Source organism: Gracilinanus agilis, chromosome 3, assembly GCF_016433145.1.
Source record: "Gracilinanus agilis isolate LMUSP501 chromosome 3, AgileGrace, whole genome shotgun sequence".
Taxonomy (NCBI): Eukaryota; Metazoa; Chordata; class Mammalia; order Didelphimorphia; family Didelphidae; genus Gracilinanus; species Gracilinanus agilis.
Window position 1 is genome coordinate 136,543,960 of NC_058132.1, and position 20,104 is coordinate 136,564,063.

At 37.4% G+C, this 20,104-nt stretch overlaps 1 protein-coding gene across 1 annotated transcript in view; it reads right to left on the reverse strand.

The window, feature by feature from the left end:
* Positions 1-1,223, reverse strand: part of LOC123241271 (arachidonate 5-lipoxygenase activating protein) — a 33,948-nt gene extending 32,725 nt beyond the window's left edge. The window contains exon 1 of the mRNA XM_044668963.1: positions 1,154-1,223. Within this exon, the coding sequence (XP_044524898.1) occupies positions 1,154-1,223 (70 nt within the window). The remainder of the gene's footprint in view (positions 1-1,153) is intronic.
* Positions 1,224-20,104: the final 18,881 nt, after the last annotated feature.

The following is a 20,104-nucleotide window of genomic DNA, read 5'->3' on the forward strand; positions in this document are numbered from 1 at the left end:
AATTACATTCAGCCTTTTTAATAGGACCTCTAATTCAGAACCCTCTTGTTTCCTCTTCTCTTGGACATGCCTAGCTACAAGTGCAAATCATAAATTTAGAATTGGAAGACCTTCAAGGTAATTAAATCCAACTCCTTCGTTTTACAAATGAGGAAGATGAGGTCCATGGAGATTAAGTAGATTGTCCTTGGTCACAGTCTGAGACAAGATCTGAATCCATCTTCCTCACGATTAGTCCGTTATTCTATATATTACACCATGCCACAAGAAGTAGCTGAATTCACAGAAAATATTTATCATGTTTAGCCAAACCTATACTAGAGATTTAACAGATACAAATATTCACTTCTAACTACTTCAGACGTCTTCAAATGAGATACTATATCTCAAGTATCATGCAAGCCTTAAAATATAATATAAATAGGAGCTATCATTAATATTTTCAATACTAAAACCATTACCAAGGAAACTGTAAAATCCTCCACCCATGTGATAATCTGAAAGAAACCTCAAATATCTTTTCATAGAGACATAAATATGGAAAGCACCAGATAGATCTCTTGATTAATGAACCTGAAATCTGTCAAACTGTACTGCTATAAGAATTGTTATAAAGACAGAGTAGCTATTTGAGGCCCTGAAGAAGAAAGCAGACAATAAAGGTAGTCCCCAAATAAACTTTGGGAGGGGAAGGTCATGCTCTCTGGAATATAATTGGCCTTAGTAGCACTAAAGCTAAAACTAGTAAAAATTTTCAGGAGCCCAGGAGCTGGTTTCTGACTCCATTCAAATCTTTTCACCTTTTCGTTATTGCCCTTCTATCTACCCTGTTGAACTTTGGATCATTAAGCGCTGGGATTATTATTTCTTTGCTTAGTACTTTGAAACAATTCCTGGGCTCTGTTCAGAGCTCAACAGACATGATTAACCATCATTGTTCAAATAAAAGTGGGAAACATTACAGGGATCAATAATAGGGGAAAAGCCTGAACCCTAACATCCCATTCATCTGAGTAAGAAACATTCATACACACGAACACACGTACTCACACATTCTGCTTCACATGCCTTTAAACTGAATGACTGCTGACTTCTCAATTCTATTTCTTCAAAAAAGAACATTTGGCATCCTGAATCAAGGGATTTCCCTTACCATTCTGGACGGCACTGATGAGGGTGACAATTGCCAGCAAAACAATATTCCCCACTGTTTCATGGTCCATATTCACTGCAGGCTCAAGAAAGAGAGTTGTACAGGCTTCTCAGTACCACCCCAGCCCTGCACTGCACAAGAAGAGGAAGTGACCTGTCCTTACTTCATCATTAGAATTTCCGAGAGCCTCTAGCATGACCACATGTGTCTTTTTTTTTAAGATGAACCATTAAAATTTCTCATCAGATTTTGTGAGATTCCACCAATCAAAGCAAGGCTCAGAAGATAGAGGGACAGACCTAATTAAACTCTCTCTCACTGCCATGTCCAATGAAGGGAGTTTCTTAGCCATCAAAACTTCTAGTCTCAGATCTGAGATCTTTTCTTGTATGCAGAGCCCTAGGCAGACACAGAGGGCTTAGACTTCTGAATCCTTTCTGTTCTTGGCAAAGGAAGTAGAGGAGAGGGGAAGGAGAAGTGAATGAAACTTTATTTTTATCTTTACACTATCAGCAAGTCTTATATCTTAAGTGCTTTCCATCTTTTCCTTAGGTCCTCCGGGAGGATGAGACGAGGTTCTATGCCTCCACAAAGGAAAGAAGAACAGGAAGTAAATGCAAACTGAAGTATTATTTTAAAAATGGAAATGGGCTTTACTTGCAGGAGAAGGGATTTAGATCATCTCTAAGGATGGCTGTCTTGACAGGGAAGATTGTTAAATCCAAGCCCACGGAGATTTCCCTGACTTCTCAGGGCAATTATGGAAACTCTTACAATGTAGATAAATGATTGTTTGTTGACTGAATGAAGGAAGGAAGAAATGATCTAGTCCATCATTTGCTTCCAAGCAGAACCACTCTGAAACTTCTCCCAATAGATGAATATCTGTATCATTATTAGTAAGTCAAGCTGCAAATCATCCATATCCAGTACAGTTTTCTATATGCTAGACACTGAGCTTTGTGCTAGAGATGCAAGGAAATGCCAAAAACAAACAAAAAAAACCCAGTCCCTACACTCAAGAAGCTCAGTTTATTATTATTATTTGTCTGATGTACACTCATATCTATTAAAAAAAAAGTTTAAGAGCAATCCTGTTCACAGGCAAGTGCTTGGTGCTGCAGATACAAATATTTTTTAAATGAAGGGATCTAAGGGCATCTAGATGGTTTAGTAGGTAGAACACCAGAGTTGGAGACAGAGGTCCTGGGTTCAAATATGGCCTCAGATACTTCCTAGCTGTGGAACCCTGAACAAGTCACTTAATCCCCCTTGCCTAACCCTTTTCATTCTTCTGTCTTAGAACCAATAGTTAGCATTGATTCTAAGACAGAAAGTAAGATTTAAAAAAAGGAGTTTACATTCTATTGATGCAGAGTGAAAGGAGCAGATCCAGGAGAACATTGTACACAGAGACTGTTATATGGAGATGCAAAGCATGGAATCCCTGCAAAGATACAGGGACAGCCTCACCTAGAATTCCAGGGGACCCCCCTGGAGAACTTTGGGTGAGGGGGCAGTTGAGAAGGGTTTGAGACAGTTAATTTGTGGAGGTTGAAGTGAGCAGACACCCTGCTTACTACTCCACACTTGGGGGTTCACTTGAGAGGACATAGTGGCATAGCCAGTGTGGTTACTACATAAGGATTAGCCTGTTTAGTAGGGTTAGTTTATATCAACTTCATTACAACAAATATTTAGTAGATATTCATCAATAGCAAGCAAGCCAGTTATAGTTAAGTGCCTTCATCCCCTCCTGTGAGGGTGGGGAGAGGGCAATTTCAACCTAACAGTCCAGGGTCACCCTTCATTATCCTAAACCCCTCATTAACCTAAACCCCTCATCAACCTCTCTAGTTTACCTTGTTATTTCCTAATATAACCTATACCTTCAAATCTGTGCCTGGGAAATTATTTGGGGGGAATACTCACAACTCAGTCTGGACATCTAGTTTGAATCCTGTCTGCTGCCAGTTTAAGAAGATCATCTCAGTCCACAACAGTTATAGCCAACTTCTACTTACTCATCTAACTGACCTGTGAGGAATATAAATTAAAGAAAGGGAACATCATTGGGGTTTCAGCCATAACAGAAACTTACCAGAAGAATCTCAATCCTGTCTTCATTTCCAACTGAAACCAGCAACTTTTTAGGGGGGAGGGGTTTGAGATCCAGGAGTGTTTTACCCCCTCCTTCCTCACTGAAGCCTGTCAATCTATGGCTCTTAACTTGACGCTCTAAAATTGGCCCTGACACATTATCTGCTTCTCCAAATTATCTGTTATTATCATCATAACAAGACTGATACATTGTGGTACAATCGAACATAATGGACTTCTCTACTAGCAGCAATGCAAGAATCCAGAGCAAGACTGAGGGACTTATGAGAAGGAAAACTAGTCACATTCAGAGGAAGAACTGTGGGAGGAGAAACACAGAAGAAAAACAAGTGCTTGAACACATGGGCTGATGGGGATATTATTGGGGATGAAGACACTAAACGATAGCTCTAGTCCAACTATCAATAATATGGAATTAGGTCTTAATCAATGATACATGTAAAACCCAGTGGAATTGTGCATCAGCTAAGGGAGGTTAGGGGGGTTTGGGGAGAGGGAAAGAACATGAAACATGTAACTATGGGAAAATATTCAAAACAATAATAATAATATAATTAAAAAATAATAATAAAATAAAATTTTTAAAAAGGAGTTTACATTCTAACATCCTCTCATTTTATAGAAGAGGAAAGTAGGGTCCAAAGAGCTCTTCTGGGAATTGAACCTACATGATCTGATTCCATACCCAGTATTCTTTCCCTTTCCTACTGACTCACCTGCTTCCTTAACACAATACAGGAGTAATAGTGTTGAACTTGGAGTTCACAGAACTAAATTTGAATACCTCTGCCTCTGATATTTTTATGATCCTGGGCCAATTACCTACATTTCTTCATCCTCCAAAATGGGGAAGGAGGAATAACTATTGATCTTGACTTTTTACAGACTAAAAAGAGCTGGGTGGACAGATAGGGTGTAATAACATAGGTTTTTGTGAAAGTCAAATGAGTTAATGTCATTAAACATTTATTAAGTGCCTATTATGGGCTGAGCATTCTGCTAAGTGCTAAGGATAATAAAAAAAAAAGGAGGGGGGAACAATCCCTGCCTTCATGGAGCTTACAGTCTAATGGGGATATCTACAAAGTTCCTTGCAAACTATAAAGCCTCATATATAAGTTCTACTTACTGAATCACTTCTGCCTCTTGGAATCCCAACTTGTATTCCAGGCTTCACTCAAGGGCTACCTACTCCAAGATGACTTTCCTAATTCTCACAGTTGGTTAATGTCTTCCCAATCTCACTATATTTTACATATATCCTATATTTACTGATTCATAGATGTATCACATTCCCCCAATAGAATTTGAGCTCCTCAAGGTTAGGGAGTGTCTCTTTTTGTATGCCTAGCAAAATTCCTGGCACATAGTAGATGGTAAAAGAATGTTTGTTGATTGGCGGATGGATGGATGAATTATCGTTATTTGTCCCAAAATAGTAGCTAATATTGTTGTTGTTGTCCAGTTGTATCCCACTCTTTGTAACCCCATGTGGGTTGTTTTTTGGGGTTTTTTTTACAAAAATACTACAGTTATTTGTCATTTCCTTCTCCAACTCACTTTAAAAATGAGGAAACTGAGGCAAACAATGGTTAAGTGAGTTGGCCAGAGTCACAGAGTGAGTAAGTATCTGAGATATCTGAGTCTTCCTGACTTGAAGTCCTGCACTCTATCCGTGGTACCACATAGCTAGTATTTATGAAATGCTTTAAAGTTTTGCAAAGTTTTATGCATACATTATCTCACACTAATCCAGTGAAAGATGTACTAATATTATCCCCATTTTGTAGATGAGAAAACTTTGCCAAAAAGAATTAAGTGGCTTGCCCATAGTTGCACAGTTAGCGTCTGAGGCAGCATTTGAACTCAAGTTTTCCAACACCTCATTGCCTCTAGTCAGTTACCAAGTCTCAAATTGAAGAAAAGACTCTTTTTGCCAGTATCTCTGCCCTGTCTGTTTTAAGACTGCCAGGTTTCAAATGTTCATACATTTCTTTGATCAGTCTCAGATACCCATGAAGTTCATAAATTTCTTCCCATTCCACCACCATCCACCAACTATTGCCTCTCACGTATAACAACTTTTTGTGAAATGGGTATGATTTAAGTGGATGTCAAAAGAACTGAATGTAGGAAACAAAAACAGGTGCCTCTAATATTCTGAAAATATACTCTATTTCAAATAATTAAACCACAAAGTAAAGGTCTATTGATCCTTCAGTTACATTCTCCATCACATTCTAGGAATAGATGGGATCCACCCCTCAAACTGAAGTGCACTTCTTTCATAACCTTGTTGGTTAACCTTTTTTTAAAAAAGAGGTAATCGCTTTGATATAGAAAGCTTTCTCTCATAGCTCTTTTTAAGAAAAAGATAAATAAAACTATAGAAACTATATAATATTCTACTTCTTTAGTAATAAAATCAAGGATGCTTACATTATAACTTTTTTCCTTGACAGAATTGTAGCTATCCCTGCAATCTCATTCCTACTCTTTCCCCTTTCTCCATTTCCTTTTTTTTAATATATGATTGCTATTTTATGCAAGGACTAACAGGAGCCCATTGTCAGATGCTTGAATAAAAACTTTTGAGAACTATCATTATTTAAGAAAGACTATAATAAGTTACTAAAGAAAGCTATGGAACAACAGCAAGTGAAGACCCTAAAGCAGGCATTGTTATCCTTTTTTTGTGTGTGTCACAGCCTCTTTTGGGAGTCTGGTAAAGCCTATGGACCCCTTCTCAGAAGAATGTATGAAAATGCATGATATAAAATATAAAAAATTGCAGAGAAAACCAATTATGTTGAAATATGATTATCAAAAGATATTTTTAAAAAACAAGTTCAAAGACCTCAAGTTAAGAACCCCTCCCCTCAATGGATTTATTAAGCACCTACTTTGTTGTACCAGGCATCATGCTAAGAGCTTTACAAATATTCATCTCATTTGATTCTCACAACAACCCTGGGAGGTTGGTGCTATTATGATCCCCATTTTACAAATGAGAGAACTGAGACAGACAGAGACTATAACTTCCCCAGGATCATACAGTGAGTAAGTGTCTGAGGTCAGAATGAACTCTGGTCTTCCTGACTACAGGAACAGCACCCTACACTCTAGCCCAGTGATGGGCAAACTTTTTAAAGAGGGGCCACAGGAAAGGAAATGCTCATCTGTCAGTCTGTTTCTAAGGTAACTCTTTGGAAGTTTCATTATATTGTATCCTACTCATTGTATTCGTCAGATTAGGAATAATGTAGAGTGGCCCCATAGAACATTTCAGGGGGCCCACATCTAGCTCGGGCTGTAGTTTGCCCATCACTGCTCTATACCAATCACCTTCTGTTTCCTTTTTTTGTTTGTTTGTTTGTTTCATTAAAAGTCCCAGGTAACTTCTTTCCTCTCTCCCCACCCCATTAGAGAAGGCATCATTTGACAAAAAAAGTTATATGTATATATAAAACTACAGCTTCCTTATTTCTATTTATCAGTTCTTTCTCTGGAGGTGGACATATATAAGCCATTTTTCAAATAATTTTTTTTTTGTTGTATATAATGTTCTCTTGGTTCTGCTCATTTCACTCTTCATAATTTCAGGTAAGTCTTTCCCAGTTTTTAAAAATTAAGCTTCTTGTCATTTCTTACAGCACAGTAATATTTCATCATAATTATATATCACAACTTGTTTAGCCATTTCCTAAATGATGAGCACCGCTTTAATTTCCAATTCTTTGCCACCACAAAGAGAGCTGCTATAAATATTTGAAAACATGTAGGTTCTTTTCCTTTTTCTCTGATCCCTACCTCTTATAGGTCACCAGATCAGAAAATATAAGAATGAGAAAAATCCTCAGTGACTGTCTAGTCCAGCCTATCCCTGAAGAGCTCCTACTAAATCTTTGACAAGTGGTTATTCAACCTTTGCTGAGAGTTGGAGCCCACTACCTCTTAAAGTAGCCCATTGCACTTTGGGATAGCTTTAACTGTTCTATAATTACTATTGGACAGGTTATGAGACAACAGGAATACTCTTATATTGTCAGTAGAACTATTATTCACTACAATCTTTTGAGGAAAAAAAACGGAATTATGGAAATAAAGTGAATAAAATGCCCATACCCTTTGATGCGGAGATTCCACTACTGGGAGGTCAATGATAAGAAGAAAGTCCTCATATACATCAATATATCTATAGTGGCACTTTTTGACAGCAGCAGCAGTAGCAAAGAACTAGAAACAAAATTGATACCCATTGATTGAAAAATGACTAAAAGAAATTGTAGTACATGAATATCATGGATTATTCCTGTGCAATAAGAAATAATGAATATGATGGATACAGTGAAACATGGAAAGACTTACATGAACTGATGCAGAGTGGAAAAGGCAGAGCCAAGGAAACAATGTCTACAACAATGAAAATTGAAAGAACAACCACCACAAAATAATCAACAGAGAATATTGCAAAATTACAAAGAATGAGCATGCCCCCCAAAAAAAGATGGCATATAAGAACACACCCCAGTCCACATTTTTTGCAAAGGTGAGAGATCTATGAGTGTGAAACACAGCAAGTATTTTCAGAACTTTTTCAATGTATTGCTTAGTTCCAATGTCTTTTTCCTTATTCCTTATTTTCTTTTTTTTTTAAATAGTTGTTATATGAGATCGCATGTAGAAGAAGGGGAGAAATTGTGGGAAATATGTTGGCTATATAGAAACAAAAGATATGAATAAATTTTTTTTAAATTTTTCCCTTGTAGCAAGTGTAAAGGTGCTTCTACTTCTATCGTTGTTCCCCATGCTGACCTCTGGGGTCAAACAGAATAAGACTAGTCACACACAAAAGTCCTTCAAATATAATGAACATATTCATTCTATGTCTTCTCTTTTTCTACATTAAATATACCTAGTTCCTTCAACCAATCTTTATATGGCATGTTTTGTAGTCTCCTCACTATGAATTGTGTGCCATAACTCTTATCTATCCATATCTTTCTATCCCCTGTGATCCTTTGTCATTTCTTCCCATAAATCTTTGAGGAGTCTACCCAACATACTGGGAGACTTCACTTCCATTCTTTTCATTGTTGCATGGGCATCACCAAAGCACATGAGCTACTCACTGATTAATGTTTTTGAACCCGGAACTCTGAGGGCCCCAGTCTTTAAAAAAAAAAAAAAAAGCACATGTATAGACAATGAAAGCAAAGGAAATTAGCTGAGAATGAATGGAAAAGAGTAGCACAATTCTGTAACAATTGTAATCCATAACCCTGTAAGAACTGAGGTTCACAATAAGTGCTATGGAAATAAAAGGATTATTTTTAGCTGTGTTAAGGGCAAGAGAAGGATTTGAGAATGGATAGGATTGCTGGTCAAAGTGGACAGGATACTGATAATAGATGATGCTGAGAGGATAAACTTTTTAAAATTCTTACCTTGCTTCAATTTTTTTCTGTTAAAGAAAATATTTGGATCAGGAGGAGACAATAATCTTAGTAGAGAGGAAAATCAACCTAAATGAGAAATTGGTCAGGGAGCATTTAGCTGCCATCTAAATGCTGGCCTAAGTACACTCCATTTTAGAGTCCTAAAAGAATTGGCTGGTGGGATATTAAGTTGCTGTTACTGAACTTTGAAAGATCCTGGGAAATAGTAGACTTGCCAAAGATCTAAAGAAGATCAAATTTTCAAAAAAAAAAGAAAAACGTAAAGGCTGCAAACTATACGGTTGCTCATATTCTTTACAAAGTTTCAGAGCTCATTATTATGGGAATGATTTGTGACAACTTAAAAATGGGAAAAAAAGTGACTTTCCCTCCAAGTCACCATGATTTCAAGAATAAATCACACCTTAATAACTTCATTTCTTTTTTTCTTTCTTTTCTTTTCTTTTCTCATTTTTTTTTGGTCTATGTAGGTCAATAGATTGGGAGAATGTTATAAATGTGGTATACTTAGATTTCAACAGGGCATTTGATAAAACTTGTCATGTTCCAGTTATGAACGAAAGGTGAATTTGCAACTGGTTGAATGACTTGACCCAATGGGGAATCATTAATGGAGTGTTAATGTCAACTTGGAAGAAGGTCTCCAGGGGAGCACTGTTGTCTTGACCCTGTGGTATTCAACACTTTTATTAGCCCTAACCTTTCTCTGATCCTTCTCTTACCCTTAACACAGCTAAAAATAATCCCTTTTTATTTCCATGGAATTTATCATGCACCTCAGTTCTTTCAGGGCTACTGATAACAATTGTTATAGAATTTGGTTACTCTTTTACATTCATATGCAGTTATTTTCAGTACATGTGTTGTTTTTTAAGACTGACCTTCTCAAAGAGTTCCAGGTTCACACAAATTAGTCACTTCAGAAAACTTACCTTTTTCCTTCTCATCAGAATTATTCCTACTCATGACATCAGAATTTCATAGAATTTCAGTCAGGAGCTCTCAGAGGTCTCCTACTTTAGCACATGCTTTGAATAAAAATCTTCTCAATACCCAATAAATAGTCATTCAGTCTTTTGTGAAGTTGGGATTAACTCTCCCCTGTCTACTTTAGATTTAATCACTAGAAGTATATACACCCCCACTTTATGCTTAAGCAGGGGGAAATCTGCAACCCATGTGCTAATGTGGGTGACAACTCAGAAATGACTGACTGCCATGTGGCAGTCCTAAGAAAATTTAGAAACTATAATTGGTCCTCGTAAAGTGGGGGAAAGGCACAGGAAGGGACAAAAAGAAGGGTCTTTAAAAGTAGCTGCAAATTCCTGTGAGTAAGTTGTTTGAGCTCTTTTGAGGTTATGAAGGCTGATGGAGGATCATTTGATGAGACTATTCTTTACTTTGGATTGGTGAGTGGAAAAAGCTGACCTTCCTTTCCTAACTTCTAGAGAGATTAACACCAGATAGGCCTCTCTCTCAGAGGCTCCTGGGTGATACCTAATTTACCTCTGGGCCCTCCAGCTTGGCTTCTGGAGCCCTGCCAAAGCAAAACCAGCAATCAGTGCAGATATTTAGCTTATTAAGCTAGATGCCTTCTCTATTCTTTTATATTTCTCTTATATTTAGTCCAACCTTAATTTTTAACTCTTACATTTTGATTCATGATGATCTCTAGTGAAGAGGAATCCATCAGTTTCCCCAGGTAGACTATTCTACTTTTGGTTAATGGTAATTGTCAAGAAGTTTTTTTTCTTATATCATATTTAATATCACACCTCTTTCATTCACTCCCATATTTCTTGGGTCTATTTCCACTATATAATATTAGACAGTAAATAGGAAATAAATATTTATATGGTACCTACTAAATAAATATATGTACTATATATGTGCTAAACCTTTTTTAACAAATATCACAAATTTATCCTCACAATAACCCTAGAATGGAGGTACTGCTTTTATACACATTTTTCAATTGAGGAAACTGAGGCAAATGGAAGTTAAGTGACTTGCTCAAGGTCATACAGCTAGTAAATGTCTGAGACCACATTTGAATTTAAGTCTTCTTGACTCTGGGAGAGCTAGGGTGGTGCAATGGATAGAACACTGGGCTTAAAGTCAGGAAAACTTTAGTTCAAATCCATCCTCAGAAACTTCCCAAGTAACCTTGGACAAGTCACTTAGCCTCTGTTTGCCACTGGAGAAGGAAATGGCAAAGCACTCCAGTACCTTTGCCAAGAAAACGCTATAGACAGAGATCCACAGGGATATGAAGTCTGGGACTCAACCGAAACAACAGTACAACAATGTCTTGCCTCTGGGCCCAGTGCTCTGTCCACCATGGCACTCAGTCGCCACTAAGACCACTAAGTCCTACCTGTCCTTTATATGAATCCTTTGAAATGTACTTTCCCAAAATCCAGGGTACATAATGAGCTATCCTTTTCTTCTCAATACTTCTATGAAATCCTGCTTTATTGTTGTTCCTATATCTATGCCAAAGTTACAGATCTATGGCTTTGGGTGTCTCTCCCCCCAATAATATTCTCCTTCACTTCTGCCCACTCATTCCCTGGCTTGCTTCAAGACTCAACTCAAATCCCACCCTCTACAAACCTTTCCTGGTGGCTCCTCACCTCCCATTGTTGATGCTTCCTTCTGCAATTATTTTCTCTCTGCTCAGTAAAATCTTATATGTACACAACTATTTCAAGTTGTCTCTCCCATTAGAATCCTTGAGGACAGGCACCAACCATGTGAAAAACATCCCCCAGCTCTTAACACAGTGCCTAGCACATAGGAAGTACTTAATAAATGATTGTTGATTAACTGCCCAAAGTGATTAATTGCCCCCAAAGTTTCTCCATGTTGGTCAAAAATAGACCCCAGAAAAACATTTCTTTTTCTTGCTTCTTTATATTTTAAAGGATGAAATTATGATTAAACTAAGTTAGACATTTTTGGGTAAGAGAAGAAGACTGGCACTATATAGCTGGACAGCTGAAATCCCCCATCATAATAGTATCATGTGCCAGATTTGTGATGTTTTCCAAGTCCTCAATGAATTTCTCTTTTGACAATCTAGGAGGTTTGTACAGAAATTTATAGAAATTTCCCTTCTATTTCTACCTCCATTCATCCTCACCTAGATGTAGTCTATCATGTTTCCTCTCAGGTTCCTTTATGGCTTCACATGACAATATATTCTTTAATAAAATCATTTTAGTGATATCTTCTATTTTCACATGACCTACATTTCTGAGCATATCTCTACTCTTTCCACTTCCAAAAATAACCATTCTTTATAAACAAAGAATTTTTTAAAAAGGTAAAAAGCATATCAGCAAAGTCATCCAACATATCTAAAAAGTCTTAACTTACATGCAGGTCAGTCAAACAACATTATTAATCACCTACCATGGTTCAGGTACCATGCTAATCACAAGGAATAAAAAAGAGGCAAAAGACAGTCTCTGTTGTTACAATTAAAATTCCCTGGGAACCCGGTCTTAATTTTGTACTTATTATTTATTATATAGCAAAAAGCAGGTAAGAGAGAGAGAAAGAGAGAAGCCCAAGCTACTTGACTCCTCAGTCCATGGTTCCAGGGAAAAAGGACTGACTTCCTGTCCCCTCAGTCAATTTATGTTCTTCGTGATGTCCTTTTCCAAAGTCTCTCTGATTGGAGGACTCAGACTTCAATCAGGACAACAGAAAGGAATTCCTGACTCTATGAGCAACCACATGGAGTCTTGGTCCAGATGCACTTTTTCCCACATGGCAGTAGTGTCTCCCAGAATGGTGGTTAGAGCCAGCTGATCTCCTTTTTTAAGAGAGTTCTTATTTATAGATTAAACAAGGAGCTGGTCTTCACCCTATCTTTCCTTACCAAGGTCAAAAGAAGAAGACAAAAGGAAGGAGATCCCCATGCAGTGCCACAGCCTCAGGGAGAGAAGCCAACTCATAAAAAAGTTTGTTTTAGGGGCCAAAAAGGAGTACAAATTAATATTAATTTTCACACTGCCCTCAAAGAGCTTGCAACCTAATGAGGGTACACAACCACACAAGGATGCTGAAAAGTGAGGGGTGGAAAGAGAAGTTACCCAACATGGGGGTATGGGGGAGAAGTCCCAAAGTAATGAAGTCAGGTAAGAAATGAGAAAATGCCTGATCTGAGTTCCTTCCTTAAATAGAGATTTTGGAATTTGTGGCTTCACCCTCCAATCAAAATGGTGGAGAATAGTGATGAGGTGGAGTACCAAGGTTGATTAGATATTACAGAATGATGAGTAATCCCAATAAAGAGCTTCCTAGGGCATGGAGAGAAGTCAGTTTGAGAAGGAATGAAAATGGGAAGACTTACTGTGTAAAATGGGGTATTAAGTTGAATTGCCTAGCAGCAGTGAAGGTCCCCTTAGTTATTTCACATTAAATTTTAGTGGTCTTAATCAAAATAGTTTCATGATTTTTTTTTGTAGCTAGTGGGAGTGATACAAAGTCTGAGTTTGGTTGGGCACTATCAGTTGTGATAAGGAGGCTAAGGATTTAAGAGAGTAAGACAGTATAAAGTTGGACTTGTTCATCAAGGGGTCATTGTGGAGGAAAAAGGAGAGTGTGGCTAATGCAGGAGAGATGGCCTGAGAAATAACTAAGGGTTCAAAGGATTAGAAGTCACAATATGGATGAAGAGTAGGGTTAGTAAGGCAAGGGAGAAGGAGAGGTGGAAAGCCAATAGATTGGACATTTTCAGAATTTCTTGAACTTGGAGGTGGTGCATTTATGACAAGATCAAAGATAAGACTATCTGTGTGTGACTGAGTTAAGTTGGAAGAATAGGTCATGAGAAGTGAGCAGGTTGAGGAACTAAGTGTTAGAAAACTTGAGGGAGTGTCAATGTGTATGTTGAAGTCCCCTAGTATGAAGGCAGAAGTTGGAGGACAGAAAAAAAATTGTAAGCCAAGTATCAAGCTCATTGAGGAAGGAAGGAGAGTGTCCTGGAGTACTATAGACAACAGTTACCATGCTCTACACCCAGTCCTCCCACCTCTGCAAGAAAGCAAGGAGAAGAATCTGCTTATATTTCTTCTTTAAGAATGAGTGTGGCCATTGTAATTTCAAAATATTCAGTTTTGATTGCTTTGTTCTTATTCTTTCAATTTTTTTAAATTTCTCAAAAATTTAAATTTTTAAAATTTACTAAAATTTTACATTTTAATAGTCATGTGTTTTCCTGGTCCTGCTTACTTCATTTTTAGTCAGTTGATATATGTCTCCCCATGTTTCTCTGTATTCATCATATGAAATTTTTTTTAAACCCTTACCTTCTGTCTTAAAATTGATACCAAGTATTGGTTCCAAGGCAGAAGAGCAGTAAGGCTGAGGCAATTCTGGTTAAGTGACTTGCACAGGGTCACACAGCTAGGAAGCATCTGAGGCCAGATTTAAACACAAGACCACCTATCTCCAAGCCTGGCTCTCCATCCACTTAGCCTCCTAGATGCCCCTATTGTTTCTTACAAAACAGTAACATCCATTATATTAAAATCCCAAAACATAATTAGCCATTTCATAACTACTTTATTATCAGTTCAAAATGTATTATTACAGAAAGTACTACTTTCCTTTTATTGCTGACCTAACTTGGTAATTTGCCTAGCAGTGGTTCAAAGGCTATGGACATTTTTGGTACTTTCACTAAATAATTTCAAATTATTTTTCCAAGGTACTCTTCTGCTTATGGTATATTAGTATATCTGCCTTTCTACAACCCCTCCTATATTGTTCATTCTCACCTTTTTGTCATCTGGTGAAATCTCAAAGTTGATTAAATTTGCATGTTCTTATTAGTGATCAAGAGTATTCCATCACAGGGCTGTTGATTTTGCAATTCTTTGTAGAACTATTCATTCATAACCTTTGACCAACTATATATTCTTAATATAAGATGCCACTTTACAATATCCCCTTTACCTATTCTATTTCATTTACCACTCCCAGAACCTTCCAGAATGAATTTCTAGTTATATCTCATTGCACCATTCCAGTGATACATATGAAGTAAAATTTACTTCCTTAGGTTAGCATCTCATTCACCTGGTTTATATGATTATCCATGCCTTCTGCATTAAACATCCAAAGGCCCTAGATTTTATCTGTCTCTCTTTTGGACATTATCTGTCATAAATTACTGGCTTACTCAGATGCTTTTCTTTTTGCTATACTGAACCTGATCCCTCCTGTGTAGTACCATCTATGTGAGAAGTAGTCTCCTTCCCTCTCCTTTTTCAATTTAATGTCTTCTTGATTAAATAAATGAGATTTCAGGCAAATATGTTTAGGAGTGCTCCATCCTTTGTCAAAAGACTACAGTTTCCATATTTTAAACCATAGGAATCCCATTCTTAGGAACCTTATCTTTTTTCTTTTTTTAAAACATTTTTATTTTTAAAATATTTTCCATGTTTACATATTTCATTTTCTTTCCTTCCCCTCTTCCCGTCCCACTCCCGGATCCAATAAGCACTTCCACTGAGTTATACAATCTTTTAAAACAAAACCCCCAAATCACATATCCATATAAATAAATGATGTCATTTCTTTTTCTTCTGAGTTTCTACTCCCACAGTTCTTTCTCTCCATGTGGATAGCATTCCTTCTCATAAGTCCCTTGGGATTGTCTTGTAGTAGCTAAATCCATTACATTATATTGTTCTACAATGTTTTACTTTCTGTATACAATGTTCTCTTGGTTCTGCTCATTTCACTCTGCATCAGTTCCTGGAGATTCTTCCAGTTCATATAGAAATCCTCAGGTTCATCATTCCTTACAAAACAGTAGTATTCCATCACCATCATACACCACAATTTGTTCAGCTAATCGAGGGGCACTATGAATATTTTTGTACAATCATTTTTCATTATTATCTCTTTTAGAGTACAAACCTAGTAGTGGTATCATGGGATTAAAGGGCAGGCATTCTTTTAAACCATAGATCCAAATTGCCTTTCAGAATGGGTAGATCAATTCACAACTCCACCAGCAATACATTAGTGCCCCAATTTTAGGTATTCTATCTTAACCAATGATTCATGTACCACATTTGCCTTCCTCTACTGATCAGTAATTTTGATGGTTTTTAAAATATATCTCCTCATGTCCAAGAGGTTCCAACTCAGAGGGCTCCCATATTGTTCAATTAGGTTGAAAAATAGCTACTTCATCATCCCTTAGGAAAGGATCATAGTCACTACTTCTATTATCTTTTTCCTTTGACCATTATTGGATGATGTCTACCCTAATGACACCTGGAGATCCATATCATCATATCTTAGACAGTTTCTTCCAGACATAATCCAGTTTCAGTCTCTCTTCAAAGATCCTCATAGTTGTTACTTAGCTCCCAATGTTCCTTTCTTTCTCTTTATCATATCCTTCTACCTTCTAGACTGCTAAATTAGGTGAAAATCCATTTCTTACTCTGTGTCCTTTATTTCCTCCTTGATACACTTATTCTATTTTCTCAAGGAACACTTCATTCTCCCCAATAATCTAGAGCAGTGATGGGCAAACTTTTTTAAAGAGGGGCCAAAGGAAAGGAAATGCTCATCTGTCAGTCTGTTCCTAAGGCAACTCTTTCAAAGTTTCATTGTATTATATCCTACTCATTGTATTCTTCAGATTAGGAATAATGTCGTGCAGCTGGATAGAACATTTCAGGGGGGCCACATCAGGGGGCACCTGCAGGCCGTAGTTTGACCACCTATCTCTGATCTAGAGGATAAAAATGTTCCTACAACCCTTTCATTTTCTCCTCTAAAACAAAGACCAATATGCAGTTTGTGAGCACATAGGTGATACATAGCACCGGGAAAAATGCAAACCCTGAACACTCTGTATAAGTCACAGCAAAATTCTACTTGCTAGCCATATTTGCTTGAAGCAAGTTTCACAGCATTTTCTGATCTTTTAAGTAGCTCTTTTGGCTTACTACTAAGGAAACCTGCCAGATATGATACTTGAAACACAAATATACTCCACTCCTCTCATCTTATTTTACCTTGCTAATATTGATTTCCAAGCACCTGTATCTATTTTCTTAGACACCAAACACTCCAGTCCCTTTTCAGGGCTAAGCCACTAGGTCTTCAGGAGCATTTCATCAAAGTTTGTAATATTAAAAAAAAACTTATAGAATCATAATTTTAAAAAACCTCAATTTGTATTGCACATCGAACTACCATAAAGTATTTTTTGTACAAATCACAAGAAAGATAGATGAAGTCCCAATACAGGGTTGAGTGCCAAGAGCAGAAAAGAACCTAGGAAGGTTCTTCTCCTCTATTCCCATTTTGTCCTTGGCTGCCTGGCTCACTAAAATATTCTATACACAAACACATATACACAAATACCTAAATATGTATGTATATGTATGTATATATAAATATACATGTGCGTACACATACATATGTATGGATATATATATATATTTATGTGGATGTGGACATCTATATATAGTCTAGTGGATGAAGGTTAAAATCTTCTCTCTCCCCCGCCCCATCCATCTCTCTGCCTCTCCCTGTTTCTCTTTCTCCCTCTCCTTCTCCTCTTAGTTCTTCTTGTACAATATCTTGAGCTGGCTAAAAGTGGTGTCAGCGCACCACTCAGGCACCTCCCCAATTTCCAGCCTCACACTGGTGCTAGATGAGTCTGTAATAAGGCAACCATGAATTAAGAAAACACTAAATATTCTGCTATCCAGCAATAGGTTATCTGATATTAAGAAGGAATGTTCAGAAGTCTCTAGGAAAAAGAGGAACCACTGTGGGTGGATATTGTCTAGGCATAACCAATGGCTACAGAATGGTTAGCTCACAGGGAAGAGAAGAAGCACCCACTCCATAGGAATAGAACTATTTAGGGAGCTCGGAGCTACAGGAGATGGTAACTACATTTAGGGGCAGCAAGATCTCCCCACTTATTGGTCATAATCATATTTTTCTCCCCTATCCCCAGATAGATGGCTCCTCAGCAGGCTGCCTCTGAAGCACTTCTGTCAGAGTCTTTGAAGAGAAGAGTGGAAAAGTATAAATTCCATGCTAAGTGTTTGATTCTATCAAGTCCACACATGGCCTCAAGATGGAAGGACTTGATCTTATACCCTCATTCACAGCTTCTCCCAGTGTCTTTCTCCCAGAACTCTGTGAAACCAGACCCAATCACCTTCACTCACAGATGTCCCAGATTCAGTCTGTTTCAAAATGTGCATCCTGGGATTGGTATGCCATACAAGGCAAGGGTTCATATACAATGTATTCAAATGCTTTAAAAATTAAAAACAGGTTTATCCTCTTATTTACGAGTGGCTTTAACATTTTAATTTTCTACTTTAAGATGGAAATATATCAGTGAGCTATTAATACTGCTCTATTTTAGATCATAAATTGTAAGAGAAAAGCCAGATTTAAGAAATACAAAAGCAGCATCATTGTAAATTGAATACAGCTTTAACAAATAAAAAAATCCAAGAAAATGAATTTGAAACAGGCTGATGATTACTAAATGGAATTTTTAAATCTTGGCAAAATATATTTTCACGATAACTTGAGATTTTTTATTTTTTTAATTAAATGTAATTGTTTGTTTGTTACATTAAAGTTCCCAGGTACCTCCTTCCTCTTCTCCTTCATGCCCTAGAAAAGGCATAATTTGATGGAAAATAATTATATATACACATATACATAAGTATGTCTTATTTCTTTCTCTGGAAGTGGACATGCATAAGTTATTCTTCAAAGAATATTTGTTACTGTATATAATATATTGAGTTTGCTTATCTCACTCTTCATGATTCATATAGGTCTTTCTTTGTTGTTGTTTTAATTAGCCTGCTCATCATTTCTTATAGCACAATAAAATTCCATCACAATCATGAAAAATAACCAGCATTTATAAAGCACTTTAAGATTTATAAAATGCTTTAGAAATATTATCTCATTTGATCCTCACAATAACCCTGGGAGGAAATGCTGTTATTATTCCCTTTTTATAGCTGAGGAAACTAAGGCAGACAGAGGTGAAACTCATGCAGACACAGCACCAACTGAATCTCCATTAACAATGATCATTTTAGGTGACTTATTGGAGGGCAGAGTTTGAAAGAACAGGACAGATAGACCAGGGAGAACCATGTAGTGACAATAGGGAATTGTATCAATCTTATTCCTTAGCCCTGGAAAGTGGGGCCATGTTCAACAGGTATTACCACCAGGCAGACCACGGCCACCAAGGACACTTACTATTTGCCACAGATACTCCCTGAAGGTCCATAGCTCAAACATAAAAGAAGGAGGGAGTGAGCTTAGTGTACTTTCTCTTGCTGTTTCTGGTAACCTTCCACACCATGTTTATTGGGATGACTACACCATCCACACACATCAACCACGAATGGGGGAGGGAGGGAATTTGCCAGCAAAATGTAGAGGGTCCCTGGAGGAGCAAAGGACTTGGATACCCCAAAAACTGTCACTGATGTTACAAACCTGAGCAGTCTTGCAAAATCATCTCCATACTATAGAGAAAAGACCCACAAAGGAAAGGATCAATAGCCACGACTTCTTTCACTGGGACCCCATCTCCAATTTCCCCTAAACTGAGCTGTCAGGATCCCTAGAATGAAGAACTCTTCTCAGGACCAGGGCAGGTGCAGTGAGGGAGTTAGGAGGTCCTTCAAGGGGCCAGTTTTAATAGTCAGCTGAGATAACCATTCCATTAGAGCGCAGCACATTCAGATTCTATCTGCAGCTACGGAGAAACACTTATCAGAGATGAAGTCTCTGGAAACGCCATTTATCTCAATAGCGAGCTGCTGGGGTGGAACAAAAAAGACAAAAGACAACAGGCAAATGGGAGCTGTGGGGAGAAGAGCCCAAGTTCCACCCTGTACTCTCATGTAGCAGCAGAATGGTCCCCCATCCCAGCAACAAGCCCCTTGGATTGTAATGAATAGACATCACTGTCCTAGACCCAAACTAGTGCCAGAATTCTGAGGGTCAGAGCAGTTGCCAACAGTCTCTTACACTTGCAGGAGCGTAACCTCACAGACCTTCACAATCTGCCTATCTCGTATCATATCCAAGCCCTAAACCACTGTCTCTTGGCCCCACAAAACTGTTAAAAAAGAAAATCAACCTAAAATGTTTTCCATAAGCTAATGCATGTATGCAATAGGAAATTATTCTATCCCACAAAATGAGCAACATGGAAATAATTATAATATATAATATAATGTAATGTAATGTAATGTAATGTAATATAATATAATATAATATAATATAATATAATATAATATAATATAATATAATATAATATAAT